The sequence below is a fragment of the Parasteatoda tepidariorum genome, chromosome 3 (assembly GCF_982258835.1).
Source record: "Parasteatoda tepidariorum strain Cologne lab strain chromosome 3, Ptep-v5.0, whole genome shotgun sequence".
NCBI lineage: Eukaryota > Metazoa > Arthropoda > Arachnida > Araneae > Theridiidae > Parasteatoda > Parasteatoda tepidariorum.
Window position 1 is genome coordinate 120,912,606 of NC_141757.1, and position 21,386 is coordinate 120,933,991.

General features: G+C 28.7%; 1 protein-coding gene across 7 annotated transcripts in view; it reads left to right on the forward strand.

Moving 5' to 3' along the window:
* The window catches only part of Hmt4-20 (Histone methyltransferase 4-20), a 53,806-nt gene that overhangs the window by 10,120 nt on the left and 22,300 nt on the right, over positions 1–21,386 (forward strand). For all 7 annotated transcript variants that reach the window (XM_087160000.1, XM_087160003.1, XM_087160007.1 and 4 more), the window contains exons 3-9: positions 2,185–2,224; positions 2,877–3,053; positions 5,832–5,997; positions 7,374–7,486; positions 9,924–10,110; positions 17,994–18,130; positions 20,471–20,640. In XM_087160000.1, coding sequence (XP_087016126.1) covers positions 2,899–3,053; positions 5,832–5,997; positions 7,374–7,486; positions 9,924–10,110; positions 17,994–18,130; positions 20,471–20,640 — 928 coding nt within the window. In that variant the 5' untranslated portion in view covers positions 2,185–2,224; positions 2,877–2,898. The remainder of the gene's footprint in view (positions 1–2,184; positions 2,225–2,876; positions 3,054–5,831; positions 5,998–7,373; positions 7,487–9,923; positions 10,111–17,993; positions 18,131–20,470; positions 20,641–21,386) is intronic.

Here is a 21,386-nt window from a genome sequence, read left to right on the forward strand (position 1 = left end):
CACTGAAATCAGAAAAATAAATGATTACCTAACCAGTTGTTTAATGTAATGTTCTTTAAATGATTGGATTATTCCAAGATTCAAATTTTGAAGCTAGCTGAAAAAAATTTCAAATGCAAATTTTACAATTTAAGTTCTCATACTTCATTTAACCATCCTTCTTGTGGTTTGCCCATTCCACCACTTTTTTGATTTTGACTCAAGATTTTGACCTTGAAGTAGGAAAATCCCCTCTCACAGATAAAAGGACAGTAAGATAGAATAATAAGAATGTCAAAACAATTAAGAAACTAAACTCTTTTTTTTAAAAAAAAAGAAAAGATGGAATTTGGAAAAAGTTTGTGCGAGTTTCGTAGAGAAAAAATTATAATGACCTCTTAGAAAAATGCATAAGGATTTTCTTATAAAGGGTAACTTATATAATACAGGATAATTTAACATTATCGGTATGGACAATTTTCACAGATAATGATGTGGGAAGGAGGATGAAACGAAAAGTATATAACGTAAAATTGGGGTCCACTGTATATATAACACTGCTTTTTAACAAAACGTATACAGATTGTTTTTAATAAAGAGTGATATCTTAATTAGCACTAAAATATCTAATTTGAGTAATATTTTTCCCCCCGAGCATTATGGTTTTTCTGTATTAGTAGAAATTTAAGAGAAGGACAACAAAGCTCGATATTCTGAAAACTCAGTTTTGTGCTTTACAGTGCAATTCCATTTCAGAATTTTTTCTATTCTTTTGGTAGAATTGAAGCAAAATAGTGTGAAGTCAGTAGCAGGAAAAGTAGGAACTAGAGTGGGTTGGCCAAGTTAAAGGTTGCAGTATTAACCAAAATTGATACTACCTGTAAGAAAATATTCAGCAGTTTTAGAAAAATCCATGCTTAATACTGTTCTTGTTTCACAAAAAAAGGAATTTGTTGGCTGAGAAACAAACTAGGTAGAACTTCAGAAAAACTTTTATTTAATGTTTTGTAATTTTTAGAAGTTAAACTACTTAAATAAATTTTAAAAAATGCATTAACTTATATTTATTATATTATGCTAGAGTCTCCAAGTCTTGAGCATTTTGAATTTCTGTGGTTGAATTTTATAAAAATTTTAATTCTATATATTTTGATAATTTATGTATAAAAGGCATGTTGAGTAATAGGCATGGAAAAAATTCTCAGCCCAATATTTCTCCCAAATTTTTTTTTTTTTAAATTAATTCAAATTTGGAGTGAGTTTTTGTAACACACATTTTTTAAAGATTTGTTTAGTAACTTTGTTATTTTGTTAAAATAAATTTTCTTTGACTTTGAAAAAAAATATTTGATGACAAAAAATTCTTGAATAAACTAAACTGAGTGGCGCGACAGCTCATAGAGAGCCAAGGCCTACTGTGCCCATCTAAGTTTTCTTGACCTTGGGCTATGGGGTGCAGGAGCAGATGCTCCGGTCAGGTGGTCAGCCGAACGCGGAACCCCCAGTGTTTAGTTCCCAAGTATGCTTGGTACTCATTTATCGACCCACTGAAGGGATGAAAGGCTTAGTCAACCTTGCCCGGCCTGAGGATCGAACCAGGGACCTGCGGCACGACGGCGCGAACAATACCGCTCAGCCACTGGGTGTCCTTGAATAAACTAGCATGTGTTAAAAATAATACATAATTATTAATAAAACACAATATAATTTATTAAAAAAAAATTTATGTCCTTTTCATAAATTTAAGGAAATCAAACTAATAAATAAATGACATGCCTTATAATCGATACATATTTTTTTATGGTAAAAAATATTGCAGCAATTTTTTATTTTATTTTTTAATTTGACTAGAAGTTTTCTCCTGGCTGCCTTGAGCCTGGTTCATGGGACTGAACCCTTATGAGGAATATACTGCACTTACAGCTTTTAATTCTGTTGTTCTGAAGTATGAAAAACCTAAACTTTTAACTAATGGCTTATTGGTTAAATGCTTGACATTTGTTAAAATAAATGAAGTCTAAATTTTAAAAGTGCATTATTTACTTTGCGTTTGGTTTCCAAATTACTTTTTTTTTTCTTAAAAATATCTGAAATTTTATTTGAAGTTAGTGTAATTGATTTTTTTTTAATTTTTCGAATTATAATTCTGACTTTATTATTTTAATGTTCTGTTAACATTTTTTACATGCCTGTTTTTTGTTTTAGGCTATGTAAGATTATTCTGCTAATGATTCATTAGCTGAAGGTAAGCATTTTTTTTAAAAATATTTCTTAATTTTGTCATGTGACTTGTTTTTAGACTAATAGCTTTGAAACTTAATTGTAAAGGCTTTATTTATTTAAAAAAAATTGATGTAACTGAATACAGTTTTTCATTGAGGCTTCTTTTAAAACGTTTCTACTGCACAATTTTAATGTGCCATGAATTGTAAATTATTAAACTTTGAGATAGTTTTTCTGTAGCATTTTTAAAAAATTCAAGTTTTTGTAATATTCATTGTATACTCACCTACTACTACGGAATTTCCGTAGTTTTTGAAAATATTTCTTTTAATAGCAACAAAGGATGCATATCAATATTTCAACAAATTAGAATTTTAAAAAATTTTATCCACCCCTACATATAAAAAAATCTTATCAGATATGTAAAAAATTAGATGACTGATGATCCTGACCTTAAGTTCTTGTTAAAAAATCTTGTAAAATGCTGTTTATTATGAAAATTTCTGCTTTAGTGCTCTTGAGAAAATTATTTCTCAAAACATCAAATGTTGGAGGGTATATATTTGAGCCCTGAATTCGTATTTTTTCCTTTAACAAAAGAAAAATGTTGTATTCTGACAATTTTTATATGCTACTCTAAGAATATCTTAATTTTGAGAACTTGTTCTTTGTAGACTTTGCCTTGCTGGAGTGAAGATGCTGGTGGAAGTCGCCAGCGCTAAACATCAGGCCTCTAGATATTTATCCTCTACTGGAATGGCTGCAAAAGAGCTGTGTGAAAATGATGATGTTGCTTCCAGTCTTGTGCTAGATCCCTATCTTGGCTTTTTGTCTCATAAGATGAATATTAAGTAATTATTTTGTATTTTTATGAATATTTTAACAATTATTTATATATATTTGAATAAATGCACTATTTTTATATAATAATAATTTGAATAAATGTAAATGTTATTTTTTTATTAAAAATTGGGTACTGCTGTGCTATGTATCTGTTTGCCAAAGTTTCTTTACATTATATTCCTAATTTTATAATGTCAATTAAACTAAACTCAGGGACACAACAGTTCATGGAGGAGAGCCATTTGCAAATCTTTTTAAAGAGTCACTGATCTTATAAATATATTTTAATAATAGTAAATATATGTTAATACTTCTAAGAATTTTGTTTTTAAATACCATTCTTTATGGTTTATTGATCTAAGAAAAAATAAATTTCTTATGGATGTATTTCTTTCATTAAATAATATGCAATGTTGGTCAATGTATCAGCATTTGTTTCACGTTCATCACTCATTTTGAAATCTGGTATAAACCTGTTTTTTGATTAATTTTTCTTAAGTCGAAGTTTTCCTAAAAACCAAAGCACTAAAAAGGCATGAATTCTTGGTAGTAATCTTTTGAACTTCAGAAAAATATTTTAAGGAAATAGGATTTTTGAAAATATTAATTCTGATTTACAGTTTTTATGAAAAGTTGCATTTGTAATATTTTCAGCCAACCCAAAGTTACTTCATATATTATTTTTTTTTAAATTTTACTATGAAGATTTCACTTAAACTATTTAATTTTTTTTATCAAGAAATCAAGTTTTTTAATTGAAAAAAATTTAAACATTTTATATAATTTAAAATTACTTTTTCTTTAATTTTAATTTATTTCAATTACTAAAGAAAAACTAAGCATTTTTTGCTGGAGAAAATTTTTTAAAAATTTCGTAGTTTTTAAAAAAATTAAATTAGTAATTTAGTTAATTAAAAAAAAAAATTTTTGTTTTTATTCAAAAAAATAAAAAACATTTATCAGATAAAAAAAAATTTCTCAATCAGATAAATTGAAGATTACGAACTAAAATCATAAATTTTTTTAAATAAAATTTTAAAAAATTCAGTTCAAAAATTGAAATCTTAAAAACTGTTGTGACTTTCTAACCAAAAGGTGGATATCTTAAGCATTGCCGCCACACTTACACACCCATCGTGTGGTTTTTTTTTCATTATTAATAAACTAAACAAAAGCTTAGAGGGTCATACCTTTATCAATGGCCACAATCGTGAAACCTTAAAGTCAGGGTTGGGTTTTTGACGTCAAAAAGTGGTTTTTGACATGACAAGGGTATAATACTGGTTTAAACCGTCAAAAACCCGTCAAAAATGTCAAAAACTGAAGTTTGCCAAAAAAATATATAAACTTCAAAACTACCAACAGTTGCCATGCATTATATTGAAATTTAATTATACTATAGGTAATCAGCAGGTTTTAAAATATTTTTTAATTAAAATTAAGGTAAAATAACAGATTTAAAATCTCAGAAATTTATATTCAAATGCATGTGCAGAAAATTTTTTTAAATATTTATATTTTGAAAAAAAAAATTTTTTTTGATACTTTAAGAAAATTAAAAGTTTATTACTATGCATTTTTGACATATAAGGAACATATAACTAATATTTATAAGGAACTTACAAGTTATGTTGTATAAATACAAACTTGATACAAGTGTGTGAAAAAATTTTTTAATGTTATACCGAATATCTTTATCATCCAGTATGTTAATTTGAATTTAAAAGTAGTTATATTTGTGAATAATGATAAATATAATTCCTATTGTTTATTATATTTATTTATAATTATTACACTTATCATTTTAAAACAATTTTTACCTCTTAATTTTTTTTTCCCCACTTGTATTAAGAATACAAATAATGCATATCTTGAAAGCAAGAAGTAATTATTCAACAGCTGAATATTTAGATATTCAGTAAAACTATATAGTATTCAGCAAAATGAAATTCACAAGTATTTGGATAAACTAAATTTTCAGCATAGTAAATGAATAGGCTGAATATACTGTAAATCGACACTAACTACTCTGTGTATTTAACAGAAAGCACTTAAATTTGTATTGTCTTATGTTAAAAAGATTATTAAGAATATTTAAAAGAATATTAAAAAGATTTTTCTTTAAAAGATGTTTAATGTACAAAACTGCTAATGTTTATCTTTAAAAATGTCTAATTTTTAGTATAATTTATACTATACACTAAATTTGGTTATAAATAAATTTCTTAATAATATCACTGCAGATTTTCAATAACACATGAAAATGAATACATAATATTACAAAAGATGTGAGCTTTCAAAAGTACAAGATTTTGGTTACTATTCAAAATATAAGTGTTTCTTCAAAATTTTAAATTTATTTTTTCTAGAACATATTTAGAAACACTATCCTTTATAAAAAATATATAAATTTAATATATTAATTAAATTTCACATATGAATATAGGTTTTTGACATTTTTGACAGTGAGGTTTTTGACGTGACGGTTTAAACCATGGTTTAAACCGTCAAAAACTGTCACATGTCAAAAACCTGCCAACCCTGCTTAAAGTGTACCTAATGAAACATTATTAAATAAAACATGAATATTTTTTGTAAATCAGTACTTTTTGTATATTTCAAGCAACAAATCATTTATTTGATTATATGAATTTTATTATATATCTCCATTATGACAATCAAAATTCTACTTGACATTGTTATTATTTATTTGCATTTGTATGTATTTATATCCATCATTTAATGTTTTTCATTATTCCTATGAAAGTTTGAAATGTATTTTTTAGTTTCACACCATTTGATGTAGATAGAGGCAAACTGCTTAAACATTTAAAGGATTTCATTAATAATCAAGACTATGAAAAAACATATAAAGCCCTTACCAGTTGGGATTGTTTTTCAAGCTATTTAAAATCAAGACCTAGAAGTCAGCACAACGCTCTTAAAGAACATGTAAGAATTATGTATTGCTTTTGTACTATACTATACTATATTATTACTTACTTTTCCACAAAGCTTATTTGGCTCCAATTCCCTATTGGAAAAGACTAAGAAACTATGCATTAACCATGCTTTTTTATTAATATTATAGTTTTGAATATTATTGTGCTATATATATATATATATATATATATATATATATATATATATATATATACAGTAGGGAACCGATTATCCGGAACGATCGGGACCATCGCTATTCCGGATAACTGATTTTTCCGGTTTTCTGAATCGCTACAAAAAGCCGTTTTTTTATTGTTAAACCCAACTAAAAAATAAAATTTTTTGGAAATAATCTTAAAAAGAAGAAAAAACGATGAAGTAATACGCTAATGATTATTTCCAAAATGATGGTAAGGTGAGCATCTTTCAAAAAAGAAAGAAAAATCCTGAAATCTTATGAGGATAAAAAAAACTTTTTTTTTAAATGGCGGGAAAATTTATCGAATTTCGTTCCGGTTTTTTGGTTTCCCGGTTTTCTGATTTTCGGATAACGGGTTCTGTACTGTATATATATATATATATATATATATATATATATATATATATATATATAAATATAAAACGTTGTTGCCGAGTGGAAGAATTAAAACAGGTCTTGGGTAGGAGGGTACAAAATTTATTTATTAATTATAAGGATATATATTAACTATGTATCTAATATTTAAGGGTAATAATTATTTTTATTTTCTTAGACTCATATTTGGTTTTTGCAACTGACTTCAGACAATTTGTGTAACATAGAATTAATTCATTTTCACAATAAGTTAATAGAATTAATAGAAGAAAAAAAAAACATTTATGGAACTTTGGTCTTCACTGTAACTAGTATTGAAAAGGGAATTCTTTAATCTAATGTTGGTTGTAAAGTTTAAATTTATACAAAAAACGAATTCGAAATTTGTTTTAATTATTTTTGTTATTGAAGACTTTTATTTTATTATATTGCTTAGATAACATTTTGTCACATTCTTCGAAAAAAATTCAAATAAAATTTTTTCTTTTATTCTTCCATTTTTTCAATATAAAGAGATTGATAAAAAAAATTTATAAAATGTGTGTGAAATTTTAAAGTGTGCATGGCTTTTAACAAAAATATTGATAATAAAAAAATTTATCAAAATATTTCTCCATTTCTTAAAAAAAGTTTGAGTAGTGTTTTTCTTCTATCTGTTCATTATTTATTCTGGTAGATTTACTAGTAGATAGTCTAATATTGCATGTGGTTTGAGGAAGGCTTTATCTAAAAATTTTGTAATTGAATTAAATTAAACTTAGCCTTCTACATTACAGCTTCAAAGAATATCATTTTATTTTTTTCTTTCCAGATCTTTAGATATCTTAGAATATTTGATAAAGAATCTGGTTTCAAAATGTCCATTTGTGAAAGGTATTCCCTAGAAGGAAATGTAGGAGCTAAAGTTTGTGCAACCAAAAAATGGTAAATTATTTTTTTGAAAAAAATTTTTTTTGCAACTTCTTATTATTATCCATCTCGAATATTGTTTTTACTGAATTTCAAAATTAATAGGAAACTTATAGTTGAAAATTTGAATTACTGAAACAGCAGATTTCTGTAAAATACTTATTTCAATTTTTAAAAATAATGTTTTTGTTTAAACTATTTTTTAGATAGTTTATTTAAACAAAAATTTAATCTTATAATTTGAGTTTTATTTAATTTAAATATGTAAATGAGCAGTTAGAAATTTTTTTGATTGTGGTTAAAAATTACTGTAAATTAAAACATTTCTGCAATGAAAAGACTATTGCGGTATAGGATTTAATTAATCATGCGCAACTGCATATGGTTCCGTTTTATTTCATTATCAAATTATAGAAAAATCTGCTTTCAAAACAATATAAAGATTTTTTTAAGGTAAAACACATCTGACAGAAATTTAAACTGTGCTATTTTGTACTATATATATTATAGAATTATTTAAAAAAGGTTATAGTTTCTAGTTTTATTGGAATTCTTGACTTGGCGACATATTTTGATAAATAAGTAGAACATTTGTTCTTGAAAAGGAATCTACTATCAATTCCAAGAACATTGGATTTGATTTGACTACTAAAAAATTGTGCGTCTTTTGCTGACATGCCTTCAACAAATCAAATGCATGATAAAGAATTTTTACTTTTTATTGCTGTAAAGGAAAATAGTCTGCGAGAAACAATATTTGTTATTCTCTCATCAGTTTCTTTTATTGCGAACAAAAAGATTATTTATTTTAATTAATTCTTATTACTTGTTAATTGATTATTATTGTTAATAACTGTTTGTTTGTTATTGTTAACAATTTTTGTTTTGAATATGTAGTAAATCGTGATTACTGTTTAGGGAATGTCTACTCCACCTAAGAATTTGTTCCCTACTTCTTGTTTAAATATACTTTCCGATTCATTTGTAGAAAAATAATACCAATAAAATTTAAATATGATGCAACTTCCTAATTTTACGAAAACAAAATACAGTAAAACCTCTTGGGAGAGACCACTCTCCGTTCCACAGTAAAATGGTCATTGATGGAGGTTGATAATTCTTAGAGGTTACCTCCATTGACTTCAAAATTGTTATCGAAGGTTCTTTCATAAACTATTTAATTTTAGTCAGTGTCATTTTCTTGGTGTGGAAATGCCACTTCTGTGTTAGTCATGAAAAGACTGATCTATGAATGAAATTTAGCTTTTATAAGAATGATCCCAACTGATATAATTGATTATGTGTGAAAACAAATTTACCAATTATGAATGATAAAGCTATTTTAAATAAATAAACAATTATGTTTTTTTGTTTAAGTTTGCATTTAATTTTAAATCATAAAAATTAGTTGACTTTTTAAAAGATGAGAAGTTTGTTTCAGATGCTTAGTTTTTTCTAAAATTAATTATTTTTCTTATTTAACTTTTATTTCTAGAAGTAAATCATTAATAGCATCGTCTTTATTGCACTCTGACTGCAACATGAGGTGGTTTCGTCCTAAAAAAACTCTCTGAATAAGAGCCTCACGCAAATATTTTGAACTACTTATTAGTTTTGCTAAATTTTTTGTTTTTATATTTTATTCGTGTTTCCTTATTTGACCTTTTCACATTTGATGCAGATGTTTGCCGAGCGAGGTTTTCTTCAACACATAGTCTATGGAAAAAATTCCCGTAAATATAGGTGGTCGCTTCATAGAGGTGGTCTTTCCTGGAAGTTTCACTGTAGTTAATATTCAATAAGTTTTGTTTTCCTCATTTCACATGTTTTAAGAAAGCAAGTAAAAAGAAAGCTGTGCAACATAGTTTCAAGAGCACTGGGAGCTGGCATCCATTTGGCGTGCACTTAGATGCTCTCTCCATATGGATAATGTTTTTTTCTTGCAACAGAGTATAATTTAGAGTGAAGAAAAAGTGAGTTGAGGCAAAGCTAAGTAGTTTCAATTGCTGAAAAAAATCAAAATATGTGAATGCAAACAAATTATTAAAAGACAACTTCTCCATTGCTAAGTTATCCTCTCATAATTTGTTTTCATTTTGAAATTTTCAGTATTAGAAACTTTATAGCTTACTCTAGGTTTGCTTTTTATATAATTTAAATTACTTTATGGAGCTGAGAGAGAGAATTTGCTATAAAATTTTTCTCTTGTGGTTAACTAACTAAAACTTTTAAAGTTTGCTCAAAAATTATTTATTCCCCCTTTTGATGAATTTTAATTGTAAAATATGTAGAAATTGTGTGATAAGGACATAATAAATTTTATTTTTAGACAAAGATGAGATAAATGTCAAATATTCTGCCTCTTGACAAAAGAAAAAAAGACTAATTTGGTACACCCTATGTTTAAATTTCTTCAGTTATATTTTTATAACGAAAATAATTTCGTTGTTAGGTACAAAGGGGATAAAATTCATAATCTTGTTGGTTGCATTGCTGAACTATCAGAAAAAGAGGAATCAGAATTACTGAAGCCTGGAAAAAATGATTTTAGTGTCATGTACTCTTGTAGAAAAAACTGTGCTCAACTATGGCTTGGCCCTGCTGCATTTATTAACCATGATTGTAGAGCAAATTGTAAGGTAATATATTAACTTATTTCTAAATTTTAATTTTCGTTTCAGGTTTTTACATAATTATTTTTGTTTTTATTTGAGGCTATTACCACCTAGGGCACATAAACGACTGTAGCCATAAAATTTGCTTACTGGGATTCAGGTTGTTAATAAAATAATAATAAATACACTATCTGGCCATTAATGACTGGGCACCCCTCATTTCGGATACATGAGATGCTAGTATCAAGTCAGTAGGGCGTAGGGCCGCCGCGCGCCCGAATCTCAGCTTTAACCCTTTTAGGAAGGCTATCCACTAGGTGTTGGTACATGGCGGCAGGTATTGCTCGCCATTCCTCCTGTAATGCGGCGCAGAGTTGAGTGGTGGTTTTGGGGCGTTGTGATCTGGCCCTCCACCGGCGCTCCAACTCATCCCCGAGATGCTCGATTGGATTGATGTCGGGACTTTGAGACGGCCAGTCAAGCTCTTGCACCCCCATTTCATCATACCAGTCCGTGATGGCATGTGCTTTATGAATGCCAGCGTTATCGTGTTGAAACACAAACGGGCCATTACCGAACTGTTGCCACAGGGTGGGAAGCGCCGAATTGTCCAGGATGTCTCTATACCCTTCTGCGTTCAGGGTTCCACACATTAACACCAAGGGTCCAAGGCCAAACCATGAGAAACATGACCACACCATAATTCCTCCACCGCCGAACTTCACAGTGAGGACAATGCACTCCACCGTTCTCCGGGCATTCGCCAAGTCCACACCCGTCCATCAGAGTGCCACAACATGTAGTGAAACTCATCACTCCACATAATGCTTTTCCATTGCTCTACTGTCCACTGGCGACGTGCTCTGCACCACTGAAATCGGTGGCGGGCGTTTGATGGAGAGATATTTGGCTTATGTGCTGCTGCTCGTCCATGGAATCCTTGTGAAATCAGCTCCCGACGAATGGTACGTGTACTGGCAACACTGCCAGATGCAGCCCGGAAGCTGGTAGCGACAGTGTCCAACGACATTTGTCGGTTTGCCTTCACTACACGTCGAAGAAATCGCCGATCCCTGTTGGACATTATTTTGGGCCTACCGGGTCAGGACTGTGATTTTATCACTCCCTCTCGTTCCCATTTCAACGCGACGGCACCAACTGTTGACCGTGGTATCTGGTGGCACGTATGGAATGACCAAATCGGTGGGCGCCTATGATCATGCCCCTTTCCGCCTCATTCAGTTCTCGCCGCCCACTCATTTTCACTGTTAACGCTCGTATGGCCGTCGCCTGCTTGCGAATGGTCTTTCCCCCATCACAGGTTCCGTATTTATTCCACCAGGACAAGTCCACCTGCCGTTCAAGGGGTGTCCGGTCATTAATGGCTAGATAGTGTATGTCTTCAAATAGTGGTTTAGGGTTAGTTGCTCCGTTTTGCCACACATCAGCAAGGGCAAGAAAAGTAAAAATAATTCTTAAATTATTATATGAGTGTGAAAAGAATTGCAAAGGACTGAAAAACTTGTCATTGACAAGATGCCTCTCCTGTAAATGTACATTTTTGATTCCGTATTTGCAGGCAAATATTTTTTCTGAACATTTTAAAACTTCAGTCTGAAAAAATAATGCAAACTTTTTTTAAAAAATTATATTTTAATAATTCACTCTACTAAAAAACTTGAATGAAATTTGAAAAATAGCCTTAATGGGTAAGATTCTACACATCAATTCTCTGGCCCTTTTAAGTTGCGTGAAAGCTGCCATAGGGAAGGGCAATAGAAGAGAATAATAAATAAATACTCTGGTAGTTAAATCTTAATTTATATTGTTCTAAATTAAGAATTTTTTTTTTTTATAAAATTTTAAAAATTGAACAGCTGTTGCACACATTTAATGTGTTCTCCCAATTATAAGTTTTAGTACAAATAGCTTCACAGCATGTCTGTTTACTTAAGAAGAATTTTTTCTTACTATGTCCCTGTTCTCTTTATTTTAAATTGTTAATTCTGAAAAGAAATTGAAAATACAACTTTGTTTACTTTGTAATTTCCGTTTTCATCAGAAAAACCCCAGTGTTTTCTTTTTTTTTTCCTTCCAATCTTTAAACCCAAGTGGGTTTTTTAATATTTTCTTTTTCCAATAAATTTTCTAAGCAAATTCTTTGAAATTATCAACTAGTTTTATAAATTTAACTTAGTAACTTTTTATGCAATATTATGTAAAGTAAAACATATTTCAGCAATCTAATTTTTGTAAACAGATGATGAACAACTAAGCTAAATTCATGAAAAAATTAAGTACATGATTGAAAAAACATATTGCTAAATTATAATATATTACTTATCTATAAAACAAATTATGTGTAATATGCATATACGTAATACTTATTGCATTATTTATTAGGATTGTAAACTCTTCAGGGTTTGTTAATATACAACAATGTGTGTGTAAATGTATATATATATATATACATAGCTGCCAACCCTTCCGCATTTTGCAAGCTTTCTGCATTTTACCCGTCCGCGCTAGTATTTTCTTTAAGTCAACGTCGATGCTCCTCTAGTAATGGCCTTACGAAGCCCTTTTGCAGTGATCCTACCTTTCGTAAATGGAAGGAATTCCATTTACGTCACATCGTTCAGTGTGACGTAATGGATTTCTCCTCTCTTCTACCAATGAGAGAAGGAATTCAGATTATGTTGCGGGAGCGCTTCCCGTTATCACATGACTTCCTGTTTGCCGGCGCGAAAGCAAACGTTAAAGGAAAATGGCTTGTGTCAAAGCAAAACAGCAATTGGTTTATGGCGATATTTATTTGCTCATTAGATTAACCCTGTTCATTTATTATGGCTGAACGAAAACAATACAAACAAGCCTTTCTATTTATTTCTAGATAGAATTTTGGAGTACATGATGTACGTTGCAACGTATGTAAAAATGACTTTACTATCATGCATTGTGGTAAAACTGATATAGTCAGACACGTAAAATCGACAAAACACCAGAAGAACAAATTTTTTTTAATGTAATTCTGTTTCCATAATTTCTATTAAGTTTATATATAGTGCATACTATTAAATTGTAATTAAACTAATGTTAATATAAGTATTAAAATATTACATATTTCTCTTAAATTAAGAATTAATAAATGAATATTGTACAATCAAGTAGCTGGTCAAAAGTTTTTTTAAAATGTTTTTCCTTTTTTTTTTTTTTTTAAGAAGAGGAGAGTATATTGCTTTTTGTCTATCTTCTGCATTTTTATAACTAGAGGTTGGTAGCTATGTATATATGTATGTATAACATCGTTGCCGAGGCAATTATTAGGCAGAGATCAGCTTTAAAAGTGGTCACGAAATGTTGTGTTCTTCATTATAAGTTAGGGAAAATCTTGCAAAGTAAGTGTGTAAAATGTTTCAATTTAAGGAAAGAGGGAAATGTTAGCAATTGTAATTGGTTTATTAAATAGGTCGCACGATTCCCACAAAAAGCAAAGGGAAAAATATCTTGCTTTTAATTAACGCATACTTGAGCCAAAAATAGATTTGAAAGACAGGATGTAAATTTAAAAGTGTGAGAAAGTGTTTCAATTAGAATAATAATTTAAGAAAATGATATTCAAAAAAGGAATAACATAAAAATATTAATTGAAGCTTTTTATGTTACACACACACACACATATATATATGGGTCATTCTCACGAAAACTGTCATTTTTCAGTTCATAAAATCCCAAAATAGTAAAGTGAATAAAAAGCTCTGAAACTTTTTATATTAATAGATTTATGTAATGGCATTATAAAGAAAGTATATATCCTATAAATTATGCTTAATATTTAAACTAATTAACTTTTTAAATAATTAATTTATAATTAATTAATTTATAATAATTAATTAATTTAATAAATTAATTTGTTAATTTTTTAATTTATTTTTCAAATTAATTAATAAGTAAATTAATTATTTTCACTATTTAAAAAGTGAGGGAATGACACTAATGGTGAGGGAATGATATTTTATTTCAATACATGTTTTTATCTAAGTTACATCTACCTAAAGTTTGAAAATGATAACATACTAAGTATATCTAATATTTATTATAATTTAGTCTTATATATTTAATAGTTTTTACAGGTTTGGGAAATAAAATTGGCTGGCACGATTGAACAAAAAAATTTTTTATAATATACTCATCTTGAATCATTCCCTCACTTCAGCGTCATTCCCTCACTTTATACACTAGTGAGGGAATGACGAATTCAATAAAATTTAAGAATAACAGTTAGGCCTAATTAATTTCTGAAGTCAATCACATACAATTATATTCATACAAGAAAGCAACATATAATTATCCACTTTCTCGATGAAGTTGTATTTTATTTTACTCTAAAAAATGACATGAGGGAATGACAAATGTAAAAAATTTTACCTGGTTTGATTCATTCAAATTTATTCCACAGCAAGGCCTCTTTAAGTTGAAGATGGAATCGTACTGCAATTTTGTTCTATGATGCCAGTTGTTAACTTCTGAAGTTTTTATTAAAATATTTTTATTCTAAGAAGATTGCAGGTGATAAGAACATTGTTGTGAGGGAATGACGCGAAACACTGGGGACAAAGTTTAAAATAGTGCTGTGTTAATATTTTTATCAGAAATTAAATTTAAAATTGATTTTCTGAATTCTATATTTTAGTATTCTGAAATAAAAAACACGAATTTGTAAAAAAATTATTTTTATTTCAGTAAAAAATTTTTTCTTTTTTTAAATCAGCAGTGGGGACAAGTGAGGGAATGACATATTGGTATATTTTAATTACCTAAAATAAATAAAAAATAAAAATTGATAATTTTATTTTTATTCTTTTGTTAGCTTGCATTCTGAAGGACACTTTCCCCGAATTTTTTTTTCGTAAACTGTAAAACAAACATAAAATATACTGGGGACATGAAAATGACTGTTTTTGTGAGAATGACCCATATATATATGTATATATATCAGGGGTCTGTCCAGACATTTTGTGAAAGGTCCGTTTTTTGTAAAATTGTGAAAAAATTACTCGTAATTTGTGAATATAAAATAAACGTTAAGTCACATTTTTAAACCAGGGTCCGCTTTTGTGAATTTGTGCAAATAGGGTCCGTTATTGCAAAAAAACTTTTTCAAGGAGTTTTTAAATTGTAAAGGCATCAAGATTATGCTCAACACTATTAAATTATAATTAAAAAAATTCAATTTTAAAAAATAAACAGCAATTACAGCAGTGTTTTCATTACAGAAAAAAAATGGGAGAGAATTTCTCACCCTTTCTCAAAAACAGGGTGAGATTTCAAAAAGTTAAGTGAGATTTCTAAAAATTAAAAAAACACGAATAGACTTGGAAAAAAATTATTTCTTCAATTATAATACATTTTTAACATCTTCTAATTGAATATTTTTGCTGCATCATCATATGGAAAATGTTCTATATCTACTTTTTCATCAGCTATTATATTTATTTGGCTGAAAAATATCCGTGACGCCCGGTGGCTGAGTGGTAGGGCTTCGCGCTGTCGTGCCACAGGTCCCTGGTTCGATCCTCGGGCCGGGCAAGGTTGACTCAGCCTTTAATCCCTTCAGTGGGTCGATAAATGAGTACCAAGCATGCTTGGGAACTAAACAGTGGGGGTTCCGCGTTCGGCTGACCACCTGACCGGAACATCTGGTCCTGCACCCCAGAGCCCAAGGTCAAGAAAACTGTAATGGGCACAGAAGGCCTTGGCCCTCTATGGGCTGTCGCGCCACTGAGCTTAGTTTAGAAAAATATCCGTGTTTGTTTCGTTTTGACCGTTTCTACCGACATTTGTTTCATTTTCAATTGTCCGTTACGGAGTGGAAGATGTCGCCTTAACAATGTATTTGTCCATCTTAGATTCATGCACAAAAAATGTAAACGTCTTACATGAAGAAACCTTACCTACGGCGAACACGTGGTTGCAGAGAAATGTGTTCTGAAAGGGATTCCGCGGTTCGGGAGGGGGGTTCTGCTGTTCGCATCGGTTCTGAACAATACTGGTAAATAGGGAAACTAGATAACAAGGACCGATGTTCAAAATAGTGAAAGATCAAGGAAGAAAAATGAAACAGATTTTATTCAAAATGGCAAAAGACGAAATTTTTTCCAAAATTCGTGCATTTTGAAATTGATTAATAGAGTGCGCGAACTTCTCGTGCTTATTATTTTTTATTGCGAGTAAAGAAAAAAATATGCGAGATTCTCGCGTTCTCGCGCTGTAATGAAAACACTGATTACAGCTACTAAATTAGTGATGCAACATATAAATATTTGGTATTTAGCCTATACTGCTGAACGCAGAACATTCATTACGGCGAATAAAGGAAGAAGCATCTGCCGAAGACAAAATTTAGTTCGTTTACATTTGTCGTTCTGTCACATTTCTCTTCTGTTACATTTGTCAACCCTTCCTGGGAAGGGTTTATTCGATTAACAAAACAATAATGAAGATAAACAAATTTGTGAAGGGTCCGTTTTTATGAAAAGATATTTTGTGAAGGGTCCGTTAACGGACCCAAATTTCTTCTAAACAGACCCCTGTATATACATATATATATATATATATATATATATATATATATATATATTCAATATTTCAAAGTTAATAAGATTTTTTAGACAAAGAATATAGAAATAAATTAAAATGTTTCTGTTAAAAAAAAAAATTCTGTACTGTGTATGTTAAAAGATTAGACCAAAATAGCCCCATTTTATATTAAGATCTCTATTATAGACTTTATTTGTCTTCATCCACTGTACCTTTTGAAGAAGAAGAAAAATCTCTATTTAGAGATAAAATTTAGAATATCAATTTAAAGTCAAAATATCTCATCTAATTACTCATTTATTCACTGCTTCTTTTATAAAAACTGGACTAGAAGGAATTGCTTAGGGACTGAATGTTTTCTGTTATGTTTAAATATTTTAATGTTAAATATATTATGTTTCAGATATTTTAAATTTTTAGTTTCATGAAATTGTCACGACATTCGATTAATAACCAGTACTAAATATGTGTTTTATTTATTAATGTTATTTTTGTTTGTTAATATTTTATTTAATAAAAATTTTGTTAATTATAAAAAAAGATTAATTTATCTAGTGAATATATATATATATTAGTTGTTCACGATATATTCATTTGTACATAGTTATTTATTAAATTTAGTAAGCTTTCTACATGTCCATTAAAATCTTAAATTATATACTTGGAATGCTTAGAAAACAAATGTTTATATTTATTTAGTTTTCATTTACTTCAAAAGCAAAATGTATAATAAAGATAATAGTAAATAATTTTTTGTACAATGTAACGCATATTTAGAATTCATACCTATTCAAATGAACATACTGTGTGTAACAATAAGATAAGTGCATTTTATTTCATGAATGTTTACAATGCTTTTAAGAATTCCATTCATTAAATTTAAAGCAAATTATGTGTTTGTTTATAATTTTAAACTAATCACATAACTTATTCATTACATTTTGAAAAGAATCATTTTAGCAACTTCATCATTAAATATTAAGAAGGTAATAAAATGGCTAGAAGATTCTCATAACTATTTCTTAGTAATAATCAAGCTAATTTTTCATAATGTAATATATCTTTTGTTTATATTTAGTATATATAAGTATTCATGTAACAAGTGGTTGAAAAACTCATTTTCAAATAGGTCTTTTCATGCAAAAACCCTTTTTATTCCCGGGCAAAATTCTGTTTTTTGTCCATGTAGGCTGGGTGTTTACGGAGCCTGGTTTCTATGCATTTTAATTTTCGAGCATTAATAACTTTATCTTTTAAAATTCTTCAAATTAATCCGATTTTTTTTTTTGTGTGTGTGCTTCTTTTAGTTTGTTGCTACAGGAAGGGATAGTGCTTGTGTTGAAGTTTTGAGAGATATAGATTTGGGTGAAGAAATAACCTGTTACTATGGTGAAGATTTCTTTGGAGATAATAATTGCTATTGTGAATGTGAAACATGTGAAAGGTACTAATTGTTGATGTATGTTTCTATATTGTTATGTATGCAAGATTGAGAAACATTTATTATTAAATAGGTAAAAAAAAAAGATAAATACTGAAATTTTGCACGTTATATTCCAGGCATGTCCAAAGATTTCTGTTTCAGCAAAAATAACCATTTCTTTCTAAAAGCAGGGATGTGATTCTTCCGCGGATTCGCTAATTTCTGATTTTTTTTTTCGTCAAATTTTTTCTTGCTAATTTCCGATTTTTTTTTTTTTTTTTTTTTTTTGCACATGTTAAAATATTTTATGGGGAATTTAATTTTCCTCAGAACGAAAGTATTGAAGTCCTCATTTTTCCCTCTGACGTTTCTCTAAAAATCATTTCCTTGGGATAAAACTGGTTGACCTTTATACCGGAATGAGATTTTTTTGCTTTTGTCTCGAATTTCAGCCTTTTTTTTTATCAAAAGTTCTCAATTCTCTGAAAGTTTCGTTTTTTTTTTTTTTTTAAATTTAATTTTATAAATATCCCCCTTTTTTAAATAAATTCATTCGTTGAAATTAAAGAATAATATTTATTTACGATTATCAAAGATGAACAGAAAATTCAAACTACGTCCTAGCTGCTAACCCTTCTGCATTTTTACTTATTTAAGCTATTTTCTCCGATTTTACGCACAGAAAATAAGATATTCCGTATTTTTATCCGCCCTGCCGGATAGCACGTATTTTCATAATCCAGACGTCGCTGCTTCCTGTTTTCTGACGTGAAAGCAAACTAAGAAAAAAAAAATAGAGGTGGATTAGCGTTGAAAATATTTATTTGCTAATTCAATTAATCTTGTAAATTTCTATTTATTATGTCTAAGCAAAAGCAATACAAACCAGCCTTTTAGAAATCGTAAGTCCAGTCTCTGCAAATATCTCGATTCTTATTCACGCAATTTTAATATCAATCATCGATTTTCATACTTACCTGATTTAAAAGTTTCGTATTTTCTTATTTATGCTATTTAAATATCGTGCATTATGATTCTTATTCATGAAATTTAAAAATCCAATGTCGCATTTTGTATTTATGCATTTTTAAAATCGCGATTTTATTATCAAACATCGATTTTAGTATTCACCTTATTCTAACTTGAACGTTGCGATTCTTATTCAGGCCATTTAAATATTGTACATTGCGATCCTTATTTACGAGATTTAAAAATACAATATCGCGATTTGTATTTACGCGCTTTTAAATCCCTATGTAGCGATTCGTATTCACACAAGCTTAAAATCCATTGTTGTGATTAGTTTTTACGGTTGTAATAATCGATTCAAACATCGATTTTCGTATTTATATGTGCTTTAAAAATTATGCATCGTGATTCGTATTTACGTGATCAAAAAATTTCGCATCGTGATTTGTATTTTCGCATTTTTTAAATTCAATATAGAGTTTCATATTCACGTGATTTAAAGGCCTCATATCGGGATTCACATTTTCTCAATTTAAAATTATGCATGTGATTCGCGTTCATGTATTCATACAATTTTAAAATTAATCATCAGGATTTATAATCACATGGTTTACAAGTTTAAAAATCTCACTTTTTTTGTCAAATTTTTGGATATGTATATATATATATATATATCTTAGATTTCCTCTTTTTTACTTTCTGACCGCTCTCATCCCTGTAAAAAAGGTTTTTAAAGTCATTTTAATAACTAAAATTAGAAAGTGTTGCTACCATAACCTCCTACAATTGGATAGGCCAGTGTGGCACTTTTCATAATTTGATTGAAAAAAGATAGCCAACTGAATTTTGCAGCTTATTCTTTTAATTTGGTTTTTCAATGAATCGATTTGACTGCAATAAACCACAGATCTTTAGTGTATGAAAACTCTAACCTTCCCTTTATTCATTTTAAATTTTTTTTTTCTGAAATTATGAGGAATAAAAATGTCTAATTGAGGGAATGTTATCAAATTGTACATAAGTGCTTTTTTGTACAAATTTCTTGGAAATCTTGAATAATTTTATGGAGGAAAAAAATACGTACATATATCCATCGACAATTTCACTGCAAAATTTTAATGGGAATTGAGAGATCATTCATTTTATAAACCAAGTAATATTATAACATTGTGTCATCACGAATGATGTAAAAACTAGTGGATGCTTGAAAAACTTAATCACTCAAAAAAATTCTGTCAAAATGCTATACACTACAAAATTTATTGGATGGTTATAAAAATTTTATTTATTATTATAAAGATTGATTAAAAACTGTAACTTATGTTATTAAAAATTTGTTTTTGACTGTTTTTTTATATCATCTAAAAAAAAATTTTGTATATAATTTTGCAGGAGAGGTCGAGGAGCTTTTAGTACTAAAACTCCTAAACACGAATATGGCATGGATTCTAGACTCGTGTATTGTTTGCGGGAAACCGACAACAGGTTAAATCGTTTTAAAAAGCAAGTTAACACCGCTACTAAATCTGCTGAAAGAAACGATATTCTATCGGCTATGTCTGGTAAGGTTGTCTTATGTTTTTAGTTTAGTTTTCCAATATTGCAAGTTTTTTTAAAAATAAAAAAAAAAGTAAATATTTGATTCTAAGAATTAATCTTCAGCCAGTTAGATAACTCTACCTATTTAAATGCAGGTTTAGGAAAAATAGTGTTGTTGTTTTTTTTTAGATTCTTTAGCTAATGGCTGGTAAGTGGTATATGTATAGAAATGGTATATGTTTGATATGTATAGAAATGAGCCTGAAAGCTAATGACAAATCATAACATAAAAGAAACTTAGGAAAAGTAAAATAAACAATGTTAAATACAATTTGCAAGACATTAACATAAAATAGATTTTTTTTTCCTAAGCTGGTGTAGTAAAGCTTGGCTCAATTCATTGTTATTGAATCACTGCGCTGGATGCTCCTTTACATTTTTATCATCCCCATATGAATTTAAATCAAAATTATCTCAATAAAGCTGCAAGATAATTAAATTAGTTTTCATTTTATTTTATAATTATACGAAAATCAAATAAGCATAATGTGCGATAAACTAATAAATATTAACTTCAACTATAACAAAAAATTGAAACATGAATACTGAACTTCTTGATACAGAATAATAATGCTATAGCAAATAAGATAGTTAGCCATGATGTTACGATTAAATGAAATGTTTAAATTCATGTAGTGAAAGAAAAAAAAATTCTTGAAACCAAATAAATTCAAAATTAACTTATACAGGGTTGCCACAGGTGACTAAA